We start from the raw sequence: 23,646 nt of genomic DNA on the forward strand, positions 1-23,646 counted from the left end.
AGATGCAACTGGTTTATGATGGCACAGTTACATAGCAACTACTTCCATCACCTGAACACAGGTAACACCGGGACATTGATACAAAACTGTTTTACTCTCATTTATGCAAATATGGCACATTGAAAACTCATCAGTGATGCTTGCAACTGCTGATGGGGATTCACTGTTGCAACTATAGCAGAAAGATTTGATTGAATAATTTGTTATCATTGGGTTAGTGGTAACTGATTTCTCCCAAACCTATTCACGTAATCCAGAATTGATACGATGGAGCTTGGTGTAAGCTGACTAAAAGAATGTGTTTGTTCAGCGCTGTCCGTGATCCCCAGGGCCCAGGCACAGAGCCCAGTAATGGTAAAGCAATAAAGCGACTGCATGTGGCATTATTAGCGATTGATCCTGTAAGGGAATTGCTATCGCTACTTTGCCTGTTATGTTATGACCTTGATCATGTGATATAGATAAGCAGCAGAGACATGACAGCACAGCCTCACACTCCTTGACTGTACTGGCCTACAGGGGTAACACTGGTGGCAGTGCGGGTTCACATGCAGGCAGGGTGTTTATGTTGGGTAACATAGCCAGCCCTGTGTGTGCTGGCAGTGTGGCTGTTGTGCAGTGGGTAACTGAACTATTTAAATTCCTGCTGACCTGTCACCACTAACCCTAACTGGGACTAGAATTATTGTGACACAATGTTTATGAGTGTGGCAGCATGAGCTTCAAACTGTGAGCTACCTTACTTTCCTTCTTAAACAATAGGAAAGTATTCTGCATGTGGATCTCTTTTCACTTTCACAGGTCTTTCCTGCCCCAAATACTCACCAGATTTACAGCATTTATTAACCGTCATCTTGGTTACATATCAGAACAGCTGAAATGGCTCCCATCTTGATTCAAAATGGGTAAATGGTTTAGTCACTGGGTATTGAGAGTGGCAATGGGGTTGATTGTTTATATGGAAGGTCTAGTTTCAACTTCCATATTGTTACAATGAGAACTGACATAACATAAATTCCACATTCAATATGAGGTTCTTTATCAGAATATCATACTATATGTGAATATTGCAGCTTTGTAAGTATTGATGAAAGACAGGTGAAATTTGCACGGGTACCTGTTCCATGGCAAGGGATGAGCAGGATCACAACCCTGCATGCCTTGGTCCACATCCTCAATGTACAGGGTTTAACACGACACAGATATGTATGTCAAATAACAAATGTATGGTATGGATGCAGATAAAAACAATTACCCAATTCTTGACAAAAGTCCTGCAATTACAGTAATTAGCAAATTGTACACTACATTACATTATTTCATTACTATACAGGAACCCGTGAAGATGCGGGGTAGAATAGGTCGTCAGCAACCCATGCTTGCTGTAAAAAGTGATTATATGCTTGTCGTAAGAGACGTCTAATGGGATTGAGTGGTCAGCTCTCTGGCTTGGTTGATGCATGTCATCGTATCCTAATTGCGTAGATCAGTGCTCATTATGTCAATAACTGGATTATCTGGAACAGACTTGATTATTTACAGATATTTGGAATATTGCTGAGTGCTGTGTTAAACAACAAACAAAACCTTCACCGGACTCTGATGTTTCCTGTTTTATCTTGAAATTAATGATTGGGGGTCCCCTGTAATCCTAGATTTGTAGGGCAAAGTAAAACACTGAATGTATTTTTTATAGGATTCCAGGATTCAAACCCACTGGCTTTCAAAGAGGAGGTTATATGTCAGTTGGAGTTTGTTTACAAAGTGAACTGGCAGTTTTGATATGTTATTGATTGCAGGATAATTAGTGCAATGTCTCGGCCTGCTAAAGTGATCCTTGGTACATGCTGATCGATAGGCAGTAGACATACATCCTAATGCTACAGCACCTGGAGCACTGCATGACTACCAGTGGGAGCATGCTGGTTTAACCAGGGCAGTGTCATCAGTCACATGTTACAGGACTCTTCTCATGCATTGTAACATTATACAAATGATTACTCTTCACAAGGTCAGTATGCAAACACAAGGACCTGACCCTTCGCCATTGTGTACCAAGAGTAATTGTTTGTTTTGTTATTCTGAAATTCACTTAAAAGTTTATGAAGCCATTAAACTGTCCTCTGTTTCATTACAGAAACTTATCTGCGAACCTTGAAATGTTAGTACCAGACGCCAATATTCAGAGTCAATATTCATCATGTGATGACTCAATATTCGAAGTCTGTCACTCACATGATTTGGGGATCAACATTGAAATGTCTTTCCAAGGACATTTTTTTTGCGACCTATACCTTGAAAACTGCTAGTCTACATGGATTCTTTTCAAACTTGGTGAAACTTTATATACCTATAGGAGAGATGCAGTGCAAACTTTGATTTCAAAATTTGGATTTTCTAAAACAAATAGAGTTTCTTTAGGGGAAAAGTGATATGATATTTTTCATGTTGTGAAATTAGAATATGTTTTTCCTTCAACATTTGAGACTTAAATTCTAATTTGTGGATTTTTTTCCAATTGTGGGATACAGTTTCTATACCAATTGGAGAGGTGCAGTGCTAAGTTTGATTTCGATAAATGGATTTTCTTACAAAATATTGCTTTTTTAATGTTTTGAACTTAGGAATATGTTTGACTCGAAGTTGGGGTTTAGTGAGCCCTGTTAGTTATTGAAAGATATGGTCCTAACTTAAATGGTTTGTGCATTTTGTGTTAGTATAGTGAGACACATCAACTCCTGTTTGGGTCAGGGGGAGAGTAATAGTCAGCTATATGACGGTGATCTGAAAATAATTGAGTCTGGATCAGATAATCCAGTGATTGATATCATCAGCATTGATCCATGCAATAAGTTGCCTTAGAAACAGTAGATTGTGACTTTTCAATAAATTTTGCATGAAGCTTCCTATCAGTCTGTTCTAGTAATTTAAAAATCTTCTTTTCATTAACTTTAAGGCCCCAAGGACTGAAACTTGGTTGTGATATGGTCACCTTGTGCAGTGTCAAGTTTGTTCAAGACATCTTGATCAGAAATCAAACATGACTGTCAATGACCATATTGTAGAATGAGTCATTCGTCCAGCATGCATCTTACGTCATGAGTCTCCTTCTCAGCACTGCACCAGTGAAGCTGAAACTTCATGTTTGTTCCCACAATTTGTTTAGGGGGTCTGAATCCAATGTTTAATGTGGCAGCCGTGGCTAGACATATTTCTAAAACTAGTTTTGGACATTACTTTTGCAAAATGTACACGTGTAGTAGGGCTCAGCTGTATGTTCTGTTTCTTGCAATGTTTTGAGTTTTGACATTTTTAATTGTCCGTTGCACTTTGGCCACACTGAAAACTGAATTTTCTTATTGCCATTACCCGACCATTTTGTTGGCGATATTTAAAATATTGACCTATTTTTGATCGTTGCTCCTAAATTTTCTCAAAATGCATTTCCTGACACTGAAAACATCTCCTGCTCAGAAGCTACTGAACCATTTCTGCTCTAAATGCTCTATAATGCTCTTAAATTCTTTTCTTTCATAATGCAGTTTTGAGGCTGATATTTTTGCCAAACTGAGGAAGCAGGACTTTGGCATATGATTCTCCCTATGACGACATCATGTTGTGTTCAAATCACCCCGTTTCGCTGTGCAGAGTTGCGTCCCTTGGACAGGACATAAACCTATGATTGTGGGTTCAAAACCCGGTTCGCCCCGATTGTGTTTGTAGTTTTGTCAGCACCATACCCGTGATCATGGGTTTCGCCGAAGTGGTAAACATCTGATTCCTGAGTCATTTTGGGCTTTCCTCCCACATTAAGCTGACACGCCGCGATATAACTGGAATACTGTTCAAAGCAGCGTATAACCAAACTCACTCACTCACTCACTCAAATCATCAGTGTTTTACTGTGTACATTTTTATGGCTTGGGACAAAATATTCTGTTTGGAATGTTTAGGAGGCTCAAGAGTTGATACTTGGTGTTATTATAAATTTAACTGTTGTGTATTGCAACAGTGTTTTGCAATAGTACATTCATTTTTACAGATTTAGAAACATTAGTGTTTCATCTTCGTTAATACTAGGCAGACAACTTGTTCTAAGAAATCCTGTGACATATTGTTTTCATTTTTCTATAAATTTTCTTCATCCTTGGGATTTGACCTCTGAAAAGATCGTCTCCTCTGATGAGAACATAGAATTTGTAGAAATTTAAGTGGAGGAACGCAGAGAGACACTAGTCTAGTGATGCTCAGTGTCCCTCTGCTCGCGTCACTCACTGCGAGGAGTTTCCTGCATATCCAGCCTTGGTACAGTGTCAACAAACACACTAAATTAATGGATTTGTTTAGCTCAGATAATACTTTATATTTTCAGTGTCGAGAGTTTGTGAAGGCAGGGGCATTGCGTGGTACGTCCCCAAATGATGTTGTCCAGAACTGTGACATCACCTTCACCTGTGTGGCCGACTCTGGAGCTGTCCGAGATGTGAGTAGCAGCACTATCAGCACTAGTAGCACTAGTAGCACTAGTGTATAATGCTTCACTCAGCAATATTCCATCTATATGTCAATGGCAGACTGTAAATAATCGAAGCAACACCAGACATTCAGCGATTGACATCATGAGAATTGATCGATGCCATAGGGATACGATGACATGCAATCAACACAGTCAGTGAGCCTGATCACCTGATCCCATTCGTCGCTTCTTGTGACAAGCATGGTGTCGTTCCTTGTTGCAGATAAAGAAATAATCAGTTGCTTGTTTCATATTTGTAAATTTGTTTTCAGTATTAATGCGGAAAGATTTGAATATCAATGCTGATAGCAATTTTGTTTAAATCTGCTGTTTTGTACATTTTAGTCTTTTGACAACACATCTAGGTGTCCAAATGCTATGGCACATGTTTTGTGTTTGCCAGTACAACAGTAGATAAGAAAACATAAATTCCTGCTTTGGACAACAGATGACTTTACATATTCTGTTATAGTAACCATCTGAAAATTCTGTTGCAGATTGTGTTTGGTAACTCTGGTGTGCTACAAGGAATCTCACGAGGGAAGTGTTATGTGGAGATGTCCACAGTTGATGAGGAGACTGTGGAAGATGTAGCAGAGGTAGGTGGCTGTGATCAGGGCATGTTCCTATATATGGGGGATGGATACATTCAATGCCAAGGTCCAGGATGTCACTTACGAAGCATTTAGTGACAACTTGTGTTATGTGGGCCCAGTTGTCTAAGACACTGCAATTAGCTAGCGGAATCTAAAGGTCAAAGGTTTGAAGAGATTTGTTGTCATATTTGTTTTGGACATGTAAGCAAAATACCCAAAGTGGTAAACATCTGAAACCTGCCTCAGTCGTATTAACCCAAACTTATTCACCATTGGAGAGTAAGGATGCTTGGTATTACTGATAGTTGAGGTTCATTATTTCCACGATACGTATCACAACATCTTTTTCGATATGGGGTTTATCTGGTGATTTCAGAATAGCATTTTTTATCATGTTATTAATGTTAGACACTTGCCAAATACCTTCCTGGTGTATAAGCCATCTTTTTCATAGACAGGTTGGCCAAATACATTGGGCAGTGTCAAGTATGGCACAATGGATGAAAGTATTTACATTTTTGCTACTAATTTTCGCTACCAATAACACTTATTAAAGCAAACATTTAAGGCCAGAATCAATGTTTTTTACTTAGAGTGCTACTGTGATCAATACTTTTATCAAGAAGTAAAAAATTGTGCTCCACCGATGCATCAGTGCTTCATCCTGCTACTATTCAGCACCATATGAGTGTATTGTGTTGGGACATTTGGTTAGGGAATTATGTGTTGCGACACTGCTGTGATGATGTGTTTGGATGCACTGGTATGTGTGTGTTGCAGGCAATCATGGCAAGGGGTGGCGTGTTCCTGGAAGCGCCTGTTGTTGGGAGTCGGGTGCCAGCCCTAGAGGGACGATTGGTTATCCTCACATCAGGAGACAGGAAGCTCTACGATGACTGTTTCTCATGCTTTGAAGCCATGGGCAAAAAGTCATTTTACTTAGGAAGTAAGACATTTTCCTCGCTTATTTTGATCAGTAGGTTTTCAGCTTGTCCAATTTTTCTTGAAATTGATGTTGTGGCACTAAGCTTCCATGTTTGTCGTAAAAAGCAAATTTGCTTGTTGGAAGAGGTGACTAACGGGATCGGGTGGCCAGGCTTGCTGACTTGGTTGATGCATTGTATCCCAAAATTGCGTAGACTGATGCTCATGATGACAATCACAGGGTTGTCTGGTCCACACTCAATTATTTACAGACTGCCATTATGTAGCTGTTATATTGCTGAGAGCTGCTAGCTTTAAGCAACAAAGTATGCAAGTTACCTGTTATCTTGTTATAAAAAGTGTTCTTTGTATACAGGGGTTTATATTTGTAATCTGTTTTATTAAATTTATTCACACACACACACACACACACACACACACACACACACACACACACACGTTGAATTTGTTGAGTTGTTGTCTCACTGTCACTCCTTCCTTTCAGATGAAGTGGGCACTGCCACGCGGATGAAGCTCATCCACAATATGCTACTGGGCACCGTCATGGCAGGGCTGGCAGAGGCAATGGCACTGGCAGAGAAAGTGGGCATAGACATGGAGGATCTGTCAGAAGTTCTCTCCCTTGGCTCACTCTCCTGTCCTACCATTAATCATAAGAGTCAAGGTAGGCCCAATGTCACTGTAGTTAGCTGGTTCATGGGACATAGACTGATGGCAATAAAACCCAAAGGCTGTTACTCGGAATTCTGAAATTTTGAAGCTAGCAAATGTCCTAAAATGTGTAGAAACTGCCAACATCCAAATCCTTATTTCACTTTCACTTTGACTTCATAAAATGTGTCTATCTGTCAAAACATTCATTTTTGCTAAAACTAGTGAAAATGTCCAAAATTGAAAGTACATAAAAAGAAAAAAAAATCGTCATTTATTAAATTGGAAATGCTTTCCAAACAAACTATTTTCTGAATCTCATAAAGCACTTATTAAGTGTTTTTTATTTAATATTAATTGTTTGCATGCCTTCTTTTTTTTTGTCTTTTCAGCAATTGTTAATGGCAAGTATCTTCTGCATAAACACTATCCGCGTTCTATAAACTTGAATATTTGGCTTGATAGTGCATGTTTCTGTTTGCACACTCAGTCCATAGTCTATGTTCACACAGTCCCTTGTTTCTGTTTGCACACTCAGTCCATAGTCTATGTTCACACAGTCCCTTGTTTCTGTTGTAACAGTAGTAACTTCTGTTATGATCCTTTATATCCATGTGGTTGTCTGATGCAGACTGGATTACTTATCCACAGAAGTGCTTGTATAACAGTAATAATGCAGCTCACTCACTATCTTACTCACTATCTCACTTACTATCTCACTGTTTTATTCACTCACTCACTATCTCACTCACTGTTTCATTCACTGACTCACTATCTCACTCACTATCTCAGTTACTACCTCACTTACTATCTAACTCACTGCTTCATTCACTGACTGACTCACTCACTATCTCACTATCTTACTTACTCACTATCTTACTTACTAACTCACTCACTATCTCACTCACTGTTTCATTCACTGACTCACTATCTCACTCACTCACTCACTATCTCACTACCTCACTTACTATCTCACTCACTATCTTTCTCACTCACTCACTCACTACCTCACTCACTATCTTACTCACTGTTTCATTCACTCACTATCTTACTCACTCTCTATCTCACTTACTATCTCACTCACTGTTTCATTCACTGACTGACTGACTGACTCACTTACTCACTATCTTACTCACTATCTCACACACTATCTCACTCACTGTCTTACTCACTACCTCATTCACTATCTTACTCACTTTTTCATTCACTCACTATCTTACTCACTGTCCTACTCACTATCTCACTATCTTACTCACTATCTCACTCACTATCTCACTATCTTACTCACTGTCTCACTCACTATCTTACTGTGTCATTCACTCACTATCTCACTCACTCACTCACTATCTTACTCACTGTCCTACTCACTATCTTACTAGCTCACTATCTCACTCACTATCTTACTCACTATCTTACTATCTTACTCACTATCTTACTGTTTCATTCACTCACTATCTCACTCACTATCTCACTCACTCACTCACTATCTTACTCACTGTCCTACTCACTATCTTACTATCTCACTCACTGTATTACTCACTATCTCACTCACTATCTTACTCACTATCTCACTCACTATCTTACTATCTTACTCACTGTTTCATTCAGTCACTTACTATCTTACTCACTGTTTCATTCACTCACTATCTCACTCACTCACTCACTATCTTACTCACTGTTTCATTCACTCACTATCTCACTCACTCACTCACTCACTATCTTACTCACTGTTTCATTCACTGACTCACTATCTCACTGACTCACTCACTATCTTACTCACTATCTCACTCACTATCTCACTATCTTACTGTTTCATTCACTCACTATCTCACTCACTATCTCACTCACTCACTCGCTATCTTACTCACTGTCCTACTCACTATCTTACTATCTCACTCACTGTCTTACTCACTATCTCACTCACTGTCTTACTCACTATCTCACTCACTATCTTACTATCTTACTCACTGTTTCATTCAGTCACTCACTATCTTACTATCTTACTCACTGTTTCATTCACTCACTATCTCACTCACTCACTCACTCACTATCTTACTCACTGTTTCATTCACTCACTATCTCACTCACTCACTCACTATCTTACTCACTGTTTCATTCACTGACTCACTATCTCACTGACTCACTCACTATCTTACTCACTATCTCACTCACTATCTCACTATCTTACTGTCTTACTCACTATCTCACTCACTATCTTACTGTTTCATTCACTCACTATCTAACTCACTATCTCACTCACTCACTCACTATCTTACTGTCCTACTCACTATCTTACTATCTCACTATCTCACTGTCTTACTCACTATCTCACTCACTATCTTACTGTCCTACTCACTATCTTACTATCTCACTGTCTTACTCACTATCTCACTCACTGTCTTACTCACTATCTCACTATCTTACTCACTGTTTCATTCAGTCACTCACTATCTTACTATCTTACTCACTGTTTCATTCACTCACTCACTATCTCACTGTCTCACTCACTTCCATCTCACTCACTGTTTCATTCACTGTTTCATTCACTCACTCACTTTCTCACTCACTGTTTCATTCACTCACTCACTATCTCACTGACTCACTCACTATCTCACTCACTCACTATCTCACTCACTGTTTCATTCACTCACTCACTTTCTCACTCACTGTTTCATTCACTCACTCACTATCTCACTGACTCACTCACTATCTCACTCACTCACTATCTCACTCACTGTTTCATTCACTCACTCACTTTCTCACTCACTCACTTCCATCTCACTCACTATCTCACTCACTCACTTCCATCTCACTCACTTTCTCACTCACTCACTTCCATCTCACTCACTGTTTCATTCACTCACTCACTTTCTCACTCACTCACTCACTCACTCACTATCTCACTCACTTCCATCTCACTCACTGTTTCATTCACTCACTCACTTTCTCACTCACTCACTTTCTCACTCACTCACTCACTCACTCACTCACTATCTCACTCACACACTATCTCACTCACTTCCATCTCACTCACTGTTTCATTCACTGTTTCATTCACTCACTCACTATCTCACTCACTCACTCACTCACTCACTCACTTCCATCTCACTCACTGTTTCATTCACTCACTCACTTTCTCACTCACTCACTATCTCACTCACTCACTCACTCACTCACTATCTCACTCAGTTTCATTCACTCACTCACTTTCTCACTCACTCACTTTCTCACTCACTCACTTCCATCTCACTCACTGTTTCATTCACTCACTCACTATCTCACTGACTCACTCACTATCTCACTCACTCACTATCTCACTCACTGTTTCATTCACTCACTCACTATCTCACTCACTCACTCACTCACTCACTTCCATCTCACTCACTGTTTCATTCACTCACTCACTATCTCACTCACTCACTCACTATCTCACTCACTGTTTCATTCACTCACTCACTTTCTCACTCACTCACTTTCTCACTCACTCACTATCTCACTCACTCACTCACTCACTATCTCACTCACTGTTTCATTCACTCACTCACTTTCTCACTCACTCACTTTCTCACTCACTCACTTCCATCTCACTCACTGTTTCATTCACTCACTCACTATCTCACTGACTCACTCACTATCTCACTCACTCACTATCTCACTCACTGTTTCATTCACTCACTCACTTTCTCACTATCTCACTCACTCACTCACTCACTCACTCACTATCTCACTCACTGTTTCATTCACTCACTCACTTTCTCACTCACTCACTATCTCACTCACTCACTCACTCACTCACTATCTCACTCACTGTTTCATTCACTCACTCACTTTCTCACTCACTTTCTCACTCACTCACTATCTCACTCACTGTTTCATTCACTCACTCACTTTCTCACTCACTCACTATCTCACTCACTCACTCACTCACTATCTCACTCACTGTTTCATTCACTCACTCACTTTCTCACTCACTCACTATCTCACTCACTCACTCACTCACTCACTCACTATCTCACTCACACACTATCTCCCTAAACTATCCAGCCACCCACCTGTTGATGACAGTGGACATTTGAGTGAAACCGAATACTTTGGGTTTCACTTTACTCTATCCCAGTGCAATGAAGGTTGTTTGTTTTGCTTGTCCCAGAGGACCATACGCCAGATGAAATTTTGCTCTGAGGGCCATAAGTTTGTCATTATATTGTGAGTGATATGTGTTGCTTTCTCTGACAGCTTCTAGAAGACATTGTCTGTGACCTCCCTGGTGGTGTGGTGCATGTGTGTCTTGTAGGAGTTACCTCCCTCTCTCACCTTATTTACCTGTCCCCCTAGCTTCTTGACTTTGTCTCACTATCTTTCTTATTAACTGTCTAAATGCAAGAAATAACAGAAGAAATAAGAAAACATCAAGCTATTTTATAGGGAAACAATACAGTGTGTCGCGGTAAAAAAGAAATGTGATCAAAGCGTGCGAGAGAAGAAACATGTGCAGCATAGACAACTTAAACATTCCTAAATATTCTCTCATTACCTGTCCGGGTGGCTCAGTGGGACAACAGTGGGTTACAAAACTTCACATGATATGTGAGGTATCAGATTTGATTCCAGTCATCCATAATGAAAAAGTTTCATTTCTTGTCTTCGATTTTAGAACATTGGACGTATGAAACACATAGTCCAAGTTTCATCTGCTACTCAAGTCATCACCAGGAAAAAGTCAAACCTCCCAAGAGGTTATGAGATAGAAAGATACCTACAAATCAATAGGCAAAAGTGGCAGTATCAAACCTAGAGACTTGAGGTTTGATATAAGAAAACCTGTCACAGACACACCTTGGTTGAGGAGCTAATATGGAGAGTCTTAAGAATGCAAGGTCTATGGCAACCTTGGGAGACTCGATTATGTGCATGCTGGGGCAGCTCAACATCTTGCAGACATTTATTCTGCCAGGGGAGGATAGTTGCTACAGAAAGGTCTCCCCAATGTTGGATAACATTGGTGTTGGACACACCTCATCTGGACTTGTCTGGCACATGCCATAACAACAAGTTTCCAGTGTATGTCAGTCTGCTGTCGGATCTCCGAGCTCGTCAAGCAGATGTTGATCATGGTATGGATGGGGATATTTGCATATGACTGTCGACCTTGTTCCTTCATAGACGGGGTTCTGAGGAAGATCGAGGACACAGACTGCGCCAAAATTCTCATAGTGCCAGTATGGCCAGCCTAGCTGGGGTTTCCACAGACTGTTTCCATTATTCTTGGACAAACCCCTGAGACTTCCGTAACACTGACATCTCCTACTCCAGCCCAGATCAGACATCATGTTCGGCAGCCTACTTCCACGGCACCTTCATACCTGGAAGTTATCATACAAAGATGTAGACAAACTCCATCTACTCCAAACCTGCCTCAGCAACAGCTGCTAGATCTTCACCAGGATGCTAAGTTCTGCCACGGCATCTTTGAAAGATACAGTTCGGCCCGATGTACAGTTCTCCAGCCCAATGGGATATCTGTAGGAGGTTATCCTGTCCCCAACAGAACGACGAAATCGTTCCTGTTGGAGGACGTGTAAAACCCATGCTTCATTCTCAAATGTAACTGATCATTATTTTTTTATCTGATTGGGTCTTACCAGAGTTCGTGGCAAAGAACCAGTCTCCAGCTCTGGGACGATTAGGGCATAGACAATACATGAGTCCTGCCCTTTGCAAAGAGCTAGTATCCACCGGAGTAGTATCTCTGTTCTGTTCTGGCTTGCAGATTCTACTAACCAGCCACTCAACTGCATCGGAAATACAGAAAATATCTGTTAATCTTCTATACAAAGGATGTCCTTGCATTTATTCTGAAAATTGGGCCTTTATAGGTGATTTTGGGATGATGTATGCCTAATATTGGTCAAAGCACCTAGAATGGTGTTGTTTGGAACAATTAGGACCCAAGTTTGATGAAAATCACGAAGTTTAATTTCAGTAGAACTGTTGACTATTGGTGTTTGGGTAGCCTAGTAGTTAAAACGTTCGCTGGCACGCTGAAGACCCAGGTTCGATCCCCCACATGAGTATAATGTGTGAAGCCCATTTCTGGAGTCCCCGGCCGTGATGTTGCTGGAATATTGCTAAAAGCGGCATACAACCATACTCACTCACTGACTCACTGTTGACTATCCAGGGCATAACTAGATGTCAGAACCTTTCGATCAGTCAGGGGTATTCAGGCAATGATGTAATAGAGGTTTTGTATTTGTAGGAATTATCAAACAATTGCCATCATTGTTAACAAAATAACTTTTATCCAAAGAATCAACATGGTGCAAAGAAATTTTGTATCATACCTACCTATTGACTCAAGTACCAATACTGACATAACCCTTTGGTAAGACAAATTGCAATTTGCATGAGGTATCTTCAGAAACAGGAATGAGAATATTGCACATTTCAGTTTAAATATTTATGTAATAATAAAGTAGAAAATAAACATTTAAATATGAAAACAAAACTTTTAACTAGGAACAGGGGGTTGAAACAATCATAGTGTTAAACATGATTTTGTTGATGTTGATATATCTCCAGTGGTAAAGTTATTAATATTTTTTTCATAATTGATCTTTTCAAAGAAGTAGTTACATTGTTGTTATATTATGTTTTAATGAACAGGATGAGTGGAGACATGAAGATATTGGTAAAACTGAAGCCCACAACCTTGTGAACCATGCTTCATTTGAGAGTTACCTCTCTAACGCTAATATGATCACTCCTGTAGCCTGACACATCAATTATTCACGCTGTCCAAAACTTGGTCAATGTTTCACTGCAGCGAAAGTCTGTATGAGGATAGAGCTTGACTGGTTACCTGCTCTTCGCCTCCTAGCGGCTGCAGGCGAGGAGCACAAGAGCTCTAGAACAGAACGTGGCTTCCTCTCATGATCGGGCTGATTAAAACAAACATGTTTAGTGTAATAATTCACAGTTAGGAATGTTTTAAAAATATTTTCATAATTATTTACGCATATCATTATGCATAAGTGAGACAAGGAAAAAGATTGTTGCAAAAGGTTTGTTTACATCTTTCCAACTATTACTCCTCTCCATGTAACTTTCTCAATCCAAAAACAAATAAAGCAACAAATAATTCAAAGAATATGACCTCTATTACATCAGGAGCTATCACACCTGCCTCCCCAGTAATCTGCATGCAGTTACTGATGTTAGAAACAAGTGAGGTTTTCCCCATGGCACATGTGCAAGAGATATAGGAAGAGAGATAATATTAGCGTCACAACATATTATAGGTAGTTGACAGTGAAGAGGACTTCTGGTGAAAATATTAAGAATTTTATAAGGTGATTACAACCAAAATACAGGATTTAGGTAATAATTTATTAGAGGTATAGTATTCTTTGAATACAGAGAGAACTAAAAATGGGATTCCCAGTGGTTGGATTATTGCTTGTTTTGTATGTGACCCACCTCAAAAAGTGCTTGACTTGGTCCATGATTAAGACCACTGCAGAAAAAAATAACCCGTGATATATTGACAACCTGTGTGTGATGTGTGTACTGAGATGTGTGATATATATATCACACATATATGATGGCTTCTGAACTTTGTATGTGTGCACTGAAGCATGTGATGTATGGAGTACTGACTAGTGTTCTCTCTTGCAGCAATGGTGAATGGCAAGTTTGACCCTCACTTTCCCCTACAGCACCAGCAGAAAGATCTACGACTAGTCCTGGGCCTTGGGGATCGTGTGGAACAGCCGTTGTATGTCGCCTCTGCAGCTAATGAGGTAACTAACTGTAGTACTGTATGTCGTTTCCTCAGCTACTGAGGTAACTGACTAGAACTGTATGTCATGTCCACAGCTACTGAGGTAACTGACTGTAGTACTGTATGTTGTCTCCACAGCTACTGAGGTAACAGACTGTAGTACTGTATGTCGTCTCCACAGCTACTGAGGTAACTGACTGTAGTACTGTATGTAGTCTCCACAGCTACTGAGGTAACAGACTGTAGTACTGTATGTCGTCTCCTCAGCTACTGAGGTAACTGACTAGTACTGTTTGTCGTCTCCACAGCTACTGAGGTAACTGACTGTAGTACAGTATGTAGTCTCCACAGCTACTGAGGTAACAGACTGTAGTACTGTATGTCGTCTCCTCAGCTACTGAGGTAACAGACTAGTGCTGTATGTAGTCTCCTCAGCTACTGAGGTAACTGACTAGTGCTGTATGTCGTCTCCACAGCTACTGAGGTAACTGACTGTAGTACTGTATGTAGTCTCCACAGCTACTGAGGTAACTGACTGTAGTACTCTATGTCGTCTCCACAGCTACTGAGGTAACAGACTGTAGTACTGTATGTAGTCTCCACAGCTACTGAGGTAACTGACTAGTACTGTATGTAGTCTCCACAGCTACTGAGGTAACTGACTGTAGTACCGTATGTCGTCTCCTCAGCTACTGAGGTAACTGACTGTAGTACTGTATGTCGTCTCCACACCTACTGAGGTAACTGACTAGTACTGTATGTAGTCTCCACACCTACTGAGGTAACTGACTAGTACTGTATGTCGTCTCCACAGCTACTGAGGTAACTGACTGTAGTACTGTATGTAGTCTCCACAGCTACTGAGGTAACAGACTGTAGTACTCTATGTCGTCTCCTCAGCTACTGAGGTAACTGACTAGTACTGTATGTCGTCTCCACAGCTACTGAGGTAACAGACTGTAGTACTGTATGTAGTCTCCACAGCTACTGAGGTAACTGACTGTAGTACTCTATGTCGTCTCCTCAGCTGCTGAGGTAACTGACTAGTACTGTATGTCGTCTCCACAGCTACTGAGGTAACAGACTGTAGTACTGTATGTCGTCTCCTCAGCTACTGAGGTAACTGACTAGTACTGTATGTCGTCTCCTCAGCTACTGAGGTAACAGACTGTATTACTGTATGTCGTCTCCACAGCTACTGAGGTAACTGACTAGTACTGTATGTCGTCTCCTCAGCTACTGAGGTAACTGACTAGTACTGTATGTCGTCTCCACAGCTACTGAGGTAACTGACTGTAGTACTCTATGTCGTCTCCACAGCTACTGAGGTAACTGACTAGTACTGTATGTCGTCTCCACAGCTACTGAGGTAACTGACTAGTACTGTATGTAGTCTCCTCAGCTACTGAGGTAACTGACTAGTACTGTATGTCGTCTCCTCAGCTACTGAGGTAACAGACTGTAGTTCTGTATGTCGTCTCCACAGCTACTGAGGGAACTGACTGTAGTACTCTATGTCGTCTCCACAGCTACTGAGGTAACTGACTGTAGTACTCTATGTCGTCTCCACAGCTACTGAGGTAACTGACTAGTACTGTATGTCGTCTCCACAGCTACTGAGGTAACTGACTGTAGTACTGTATGTAGTCTCCACAGCTACTGAGGTAACAGACTGTAGTACTGTATGTAGTCTCCACAGCTACTGAGGTAACTGACTGTAGTACTGTATGTAGTCTCCTCAGCTACTGAGGTAACTGACTAGTACTGTATGTCGTCTCCACAGCTACTGAGGTAACAGACTGTAGTACTGTATGTCGTCTCCTCAGCTACTGAGGTAACTGACTAGTGCTGTCTGTAGTCTCCACAGCTACTGAGGTAACTGACTGTAGTACTGTATGTCGTCTCCACAGCTACTGAGGTAACTGACTAGTACTGTTTGTCGTCTCCACAGCTACTGAGGTAACTGACTAGTACTGTATGTCGTCTCCTCAGCTACTGAGGTAACAGACTGTATTACTGTATGTCGTCTCCACAGCTACTGAGGTAACTGACTAGTACTGTATGTCGTCTCCTCAGCTACTGAGGTAACTGACTAGTACTGTATGTTGTCTCCTCAGCTACTGAGGTAACAGACTGTAGTACTGTATGTCGTCTCCACAGCTACTGAGGTAACAGACTGTAGTACTGTATGTCGTCTCCACAGCTACTGAGATAACTGACTGTAGTACTGTATGTAGTCTCCACAGCTACTGAGATGACAGACTGTAGTACTGTATGTCATCTCCACAGCTACTGAGGTAACAGACTGTAGTACTGTATGTCGTCTCCACAGCTACTGAGGTAACAGACTGTAGTACTGTATGTTGTCTCCACAGCTACTGAGATAACTGACTGTAGTACTGTATGTAGTCTCCACAGCTACTGAGATGACAGACTGTAGTACTGTATGTCATCTCCATAGCTACTGAGGTAACTGACTAGTACTGTATGTCGTCTCCTCAGCTACTGAGGTAACTGACTAGTACTGTATGTCGTCTCCACAGCTACTGAGGTAACTGACTAGTACTGTATGTCGTCTCCTCAGCTACTGAGGTAACAGACTGTAGTTCTGTATGTCGTCTCCACAGCTACTGAGGGAACTGACTGTAGTACTCTATGTCGTCTCCACAGCTACTGAGGTAACTGACTGTAGTACTCTATGTGGTCTCCACAGCTACTGAGGTAACTGACTGTAGTACTCTATGTCGTCTCCACAGCTACTGAGGTAACTGACTAGTACTGTATGTAGTCTCCACAGCTACTGAGGTAACTGACTAGTGCTGTATGTAGTCTCCACAGCTACTGAGGTGACAGACTGTAGTACTGTATGTCGTCTCCACAGCTACTGAGGTAACTGACTGTAGTACTGTACCTTGTCAGCTAATGAGTTAACTGTTGTACTGTTTGTTACCTTGTCAGCTAATGATGTATTTCATTACCAGTTACCTGCCCCATTGTTTGTGGGAACACCCACAACACCCACACATGGGGAGAACCCTATCTATGGTATGAGGAAAGTTTGGCAACAGTTTGATGGGCAGCAAGTAGGCACCACATCATTGTCATCAATCAATGTATGGAGCTTATTACAAGACTCTCCTGCTCGGTGACGTCAACAAGTGTATCAATGGTTTACTGTGTGGATAACACTCTCTATGGGATCAGGAACACTCTTAAACAGTCATTTCTATTTTCAGATGTTCAAGAAAGCTCGCAGTCTTGGATTCAGCGAGAGTGACATTTCAGCAGTGGTTCGAGCTGCAAATGCATGATGAGAACCTTGAGATCAGCCAATCACTACATGTGTTTCAGAACAATTAAATGAAACAGTTTCCTCAGAAAAGTGTTGGAGTTTATGTAGAAGAAACTTGGTAGGACGACCAAGACAAGGACTGCAAGAAAGGGTCATTGTAAATGTCCATCTTTAACAATGTGCAGGCGTTCTCCTGTCAGCAGTGGCATTGCATGGAAAGAACTTGATGTGACAAGATTTTATTTATGTATTTTAGAAGTCTAAGCATTGATGCAAGCATTAAAGGGAAAGCCATTTTCCCAATTACTTAAGGTCTCTGAAACCAGCAAGACAGTACAAGTGCTTGCAAGCTAACATTGCTGTTCATCACTTATGCCAATACCATAAGTTTCAGTCTGAGGAAGTAACATTCAGGATGTAAATGAAATTTTCATTTGATTGTATAGAAAAAAATTGTAGATGAGAAGTTTGTATAGATTTCTATTTGTAGCTTTAAGAAAGCCCAGTGCATAACAGTAATGGAGCAACACGGAAATGAGATGAAAGTGTGTGAATAATGTAGAAGATGTTAATATAAGTATTATGTAGCAGAACTTATTTATTTGGAGAAATACCCAAACTTGTTAAGAAAGGTATTTTTTGTCCTAATTTTCAAAACTGAACAGCTGTGGAACATTTGTTGTTGCTTTAATTCAGTTGTGTGAAGGCGCCTCAAAGTGTTCATTTGGGAGTCTGTACTAACATTTCTTACAAGTTATGTTAACCTTTTTAGATGGGTCTTTTAATATAAATTTTATATTTTACATGAACTTAATTAACTTGTTTGTTTAATCTAAGAACCAAGCTGTGGTGATTTCATTTTAATTTTTTTTGTTTTTTTGCACTGCCAGACAACCATGATTGCAAAACAAGGATATTGACAGATTAATTTTACCTGATGAAGTCACTGATTGGTGGGCTTTCGCAGAGGATAGATCTGGGTAAATGGTAGAAACCTGGCACAGTCTCTGTCAAATAGGCTCTCGCAGAGGAGAGATCTGGGCAAATGGTAGAAAGACAAGATTTCTTCTTTTTTTAAAAAAATTCTGTTGGGAAATAATCCGTAGAATTAAAGAGTGATTGAAATGGCCAGTAGAAGTTGAAACTGCATTGACTGGTTAGCTGAAATAAAGGGGATAGTAACTATACCAAGACAAGTTTGTCCAAATGAATATCTTCTTGTCAAATATACATGGAGTCTGCAGCAGCAGATTTGGCAAGTATTACCAGACATTGTTTGAATATCCCAAAGTAGAAATTGTTGCTACGTTTTTAGACTTAATGGGAATTACAGATATTCAGTCGGACTAGCCTCATTGTAATTTGACACTCCAACATTTTGTTATCATTTCACTTCACCCAATATACATATGTACCACATTCAACTGTAATGGTGTTAGCTAGCAAATATCAAATATATTTTTTACTCATACCAAATATGAATTCTCTGTCATGTGAAGAGACTGGTTTGGTAAGGTATCAGGTAGGGTTAAGTTCAGATACCAGTAAATGCTGTATGCATGAGTCAGTCTGTGACTTAAGCTGCTAATCCTAAGTCCAAGTGCAGTGAAATTCTGTTCAGGCTAGTAAGGTCAGCTAATAATAATCCACATAATAACACAACATCCTAACTGAAAAGGGTGCCAAGAGCCAAGTTTGGGCTAGTAGCCTCCAAAGTATTTGGTACAGACTAATATGTATGGAGACTTATCATCCTGCCTGAATTTTACGAATAGACTGGTTGTTTTTCGTTAAGCAGAGACGGTCATGTAAATATCATTCCTATATTTGTAATCATACTTTCTGTTCAGCTGTGTGTATATGCATGATACAACTGTGGTCTTTTGTCACATAATTATACTACTGACTTTGTGAGGCAGAGTATTGTCCCACAACATCTATGGATTCACAAGTCAAAATAATAATCTTAGATTGAAAGGCATACTGAGTTTGGTGTTGACATAGTTTTAGTATATTTTGTGTATTGAGTAGAACTATGATACAATTAATTGTAGATAGGTGTGATTGAATCCTGATTTTGTATAATATAGAAAACTTTCAATCATGACCACAGATTTTTACAGAAAAAGGCGTCTGTTTGATCTTTGCCTCAAGTTGAGGCCCTCAGGCAGATCTAAAGTAAACTATCAGTGCGTAGCAGTGTGGTAGAAATGTGATTGCTTTGGTTTTGTTTTGTTTTTTTACTGTATCAAGAAATGGATATAGACATCATGACTTTGCCATGATTAGCTGTCAATTTTAACTTCTACCAAGATGTCAAATTGAAATGGATTTTAACTTGTTAGGAAGCAAGGGTAGAATGTTTCTGTTGCGAACAAATTGCTACTGTGTTTCTACTTGTGTTTGTTCCTGTGTTGGATTCCATGTGTTGTATGTCCTCATCACATTCATCGTTTGAACCATCAAGTCAACAGCCATTTAATAAATATCTCAATCTCAGTCTTGTGTGTACATTATTCAACTTTGAAGCATGCAAGTTTTTTACAGCTGTCGCAGGGTTCTACAAAAAGGCTGGTCCACTAAAACATTGCCTGTAAGGTGTAAAATAAAAGAATTGGTTCTCAGGCAATAGCTTTTGAAAATATAGTGAGAGCGGGCAGTGTTTTGTGTGTGTTTCATTGAATTTCATTTACATTAACTTCGGTGAAATGGTGAATGAACACTGCATAGATCGGCAAATTGACATTGACTCACCTTAAACTTGCCTTTAGTCGTTAGAGATACATAGTGTTTGGTCTTCCGATCACTGTATTGAAATTTCTTTTCAGTTATGATATTGGCCATGACATTAAGTATTTTTTAAACTAAAAGACCCATAGATTGGGGGAAAAATGTGTGACCAGCTGATTGTTCTTTCAAGATGTTGTTCCGAGACAAATACACATGTAAGCTGAATCTCTGAGTAGGAAACATACAGTAAACAAGTAGCATTTAATTTTAATCATTATGTCTTGCGATGTTTTATTGTAGATTGTTTTTACCAAATTTGCAAACTTCTATTGCCGCCATGACCATAACACCAGACATGCAGTAAAGCAGTGCCCATGTAAAGGGATGTAACTGTACGTGATATGGGATTGCATTGTTTTGAAATATTGTAGCATTTCCCTGACACACACCTCCCCCCTCCCCGGGTTCTTATGAATTTTTAGGACTTTTCTTTTTTGAAAATGGAAAGAAAAACAAAATGTGCGGCAGACTTGATGATGCGGGCGGTGCATGAGAACTAAGACTATTGGTTTGACTTGTTTTTAAGTTGTTGTATGGCCCGCTCCACAGCTAGGTGTCAAGTCATCTGGCAGGGACAGCATACCCTCTCACACCTTGCCTTCGGATACTTTGCATTAGGATTATTCTTCTGCTTCAGCAGAGGTGGATACTGCACATTTTGTGCCAAAAGACGTTAAAAGATTTGTGCTTGGTACTTGTTGTTAGTCTGTCTGGTGCTCTGTATTAAGGAGCTAAAACAAGGACTGGTCAGCTGGGAGTCAACATACTGTGTCTGAGTGGGGAATTCATGTATAACTGTGACATCAGTGCATGCACATCACTACATATGTGCAATAATCTTGAATGCACTATGCTTGTCGTAAGATGTGACTAACGTGATCGGGTGGTCAGGCTAGCTGACTTGGTTGATGCATGTCATCGTACCACAATTGCGTGGATCGATGCTCATGATGTCAATCACTGGATCAATCCCCAGACTCGATTATTTACTGACCGCCATCACATAGCTGGAATATTGCTGAGTGCAGCATTAAACAACAAACAAACAAACAAAATCTGGACAAGATGACCATGGGGATGAAGCTGCAGTAAAATACTTGTTTGAGCTGCTCTGCAGGTACTGCTGCAAGAGCAAAAGCCCTTGTAGAAGTAGTCTAGTCAGTCACAGGTAACCACACCCAGAGGTCTGTAAACAGAGACTCAGTACAGTCTAGTCAGTCACAGGTAACTGCACCCAGAGGTCTGTAAACAGAGACTCAGTACAGTCTAGTCAGTCACAGGTAACTGCACCCAGAGATCTGTAAACAGAGACTCAGTACAGTCTAGTCAGTCATAGGTAACTGCACCCAGAGGTCTGTAAACAGAGACTCAGTACAGTCTAGTCAGTCACAGATAACCACACCAAGAGGCCTGTAAACAAAGACTCGGTACAGTCTAGTCAGTCATGGACTGTAAACAGAGGCTCAGTACAGACTATTTTGTATCTGCTTTCGTAATTTAACATTTCATTTACTTTCGAAAACATTTAATTACATCCCCCCCCCCCCCCCCCCTCCAAACTGTTATTTTAGGGAGGCAACAAAAATGGCGTCTGAAAACCTTAGAAACCGTTACTAAGGAATGAGTGCACATCCCCAAACAAAATGGCGTTAGGTGTTAGGTGTCCGGTATACTGCATTCTTGCGAAGACTTATCTCAGTCCACATTAAATTACTTCCTCAAATATTGTATTTGGCGATGAGGTGGCACATTGAAATGCATCTTAAACTTGAATTATTTTCAATGACATGGAAACAGACAGGGATATTAACCTCTGCAAATAATATCATAATAAACGACGAAGTTGAAAGTTGTTTATCGTACAATAAAACACTGCAGAGAGAATATGCCATGAGGGACACTGCAGGGTGAATAAACCATGAGGTGAGCAGAGTGGTTTATTCTCCCTGCAATGTTTTTTAGTACGATAAACAACAACCACAAGTTGTTTATTTCTTATTCGAGATATCAACATTTTGTACAGCCCCCTTAAGAATGTAAATAAAATGTACAAACTTTAAACATAATTAACCAGATTTTCTTATTGATGACTCCCTGAATAGAATCCTACCGCAGCAATGTCAGACAGGTGAATTTTATGAAAATGTCCAATATACAACGTCATCAAGTTGCAAGCGCATGTTCAAATCTCAAGAAATGACGTCATGACAAAACGTTGTCTCATGAAATAAACCAGGCTTCGTTCTTCATTGTTCTTTGTCATATATCGCTTAACTATCTTACAATTTACAATACGGACACTTTTGGCTAATTATCTCTTTGTATATTTCAGTCAATTGATGAAATGTTAATATCTTTGAAACAAATTAAGTATGTTTGCTTCATTATAAATAAACTTAATATACTGCTTACTTCCAATCACTAAGTGGCTGCTCATGGTGCCACATATATATATATATACTCTTAAAAAAAAGAAACTTGACACTGACTTTCAAAATGTAATATAATGCGATTGTTTCAAAATAGGACAGAGGACAGAGAAACCATAATTGAAACACTGTTTGAAGATCAATGTACACAATGTTCAAAACATTAATCGTATCACCTAGACAGACACACTTACACGATACAGTTAATGTCACAGGGGTACGGAAAATGTCAGTATCGGTTGTGCCCACCACATGCATCAATCACCGCTTGACACCGACAACCCATAGATGCAATCAAGTTGTCAATAACACGCTGTTGGATGTGCTGCCATTCATGCAGAAGTGTATCAAGAAGCGCCCGAATTTTCAAGATGTTAGAGGCCGCCATGGGCCACAGCGTGGATTCCAGTTACCAACCCATGGACCAGCCAGCAAGCCACTAGACCAGAGAACAATACGGTATGGGAGCCACACAGTATCCAGGGATAGGCCGTCCAAGGCAACCAGCCAAATAACTCCCACGGCATTCCAGCCGATTACGGGGCGGTCGGGTAGCCTAGTGGTTAAAGCGTTCGCTCGTCAGACCAAAGACCCGGGTTTGATTCCGGACATGGGTACAATGTGTGAAGCCCATTTCTGGTGTC

At 40.3% G+C, this 23,646-nt stretch overlaps 1 protein-coding gene across 5 annotated transcripts in view; it reads left to right on the top strand.

The window, feature by feature from the left end:
* Positions 1 to 20,252, top strand: part of LOC139449841 (cytokine-like nuclear factor N-PAC) — an 88,800-nt gene extending 68,548 nt beyond the window's left edge. For all 5 annotated transcript variants that reach the window (XM_071231392.1, XM_071231393.1, XM_071231395.1 and 2 more), the window contains 6 exons: positions 4,373 to 4,483; positions 5,014 to 5,115; positions 5,893 to 6,058; positions 6,542 to 6,721; positions 14,386 to 14,510; positions 17,728 to 20,252. In XM_071231392.1, coding sequence (XP_071087493.1) covers positions 4,373 to 4,483; positions 5,014 to 5,115; positions 5,893 to 6,058; positions 6,542 to 6,721; positions 14,386 to 14,510; positions 17,728 to 17,802 — 759 coding nt within the window. In that variant the 3' untranslated portion in view covers positions 17,803 to 20,252. The remainder of the gene's footprint in view (positions 1 to 4,372; positions 4,484 to 5,013; positions 5,116 to 5,892; positions 6,059 to 6,541; positions 6,722 to 14,385; positions 14,511 to 17,727) is intronic.
* Positions 20,253 to 23,646: the final 3,394 nt, after the last annotated feature.

The sequence above is a fragment of the Haliotis cracherodii genome, unplaced genomic scaffold (genome assembly GCF_022045235.1).
Source record: "Haliotis cracherodii isolate W230 unplaced genomic scaffold, xgHalCrac1.p SCAF_8, whole genome shotgun sequence".
In the NCBI taxonomy this organism is placed as follows: domain Eukaryota; kingdom Metazoa; phylum Mollusca; class Gastropoda; order Lepetellida; family Haliotidae; genus Haliotis; species Haliotis cracherodii.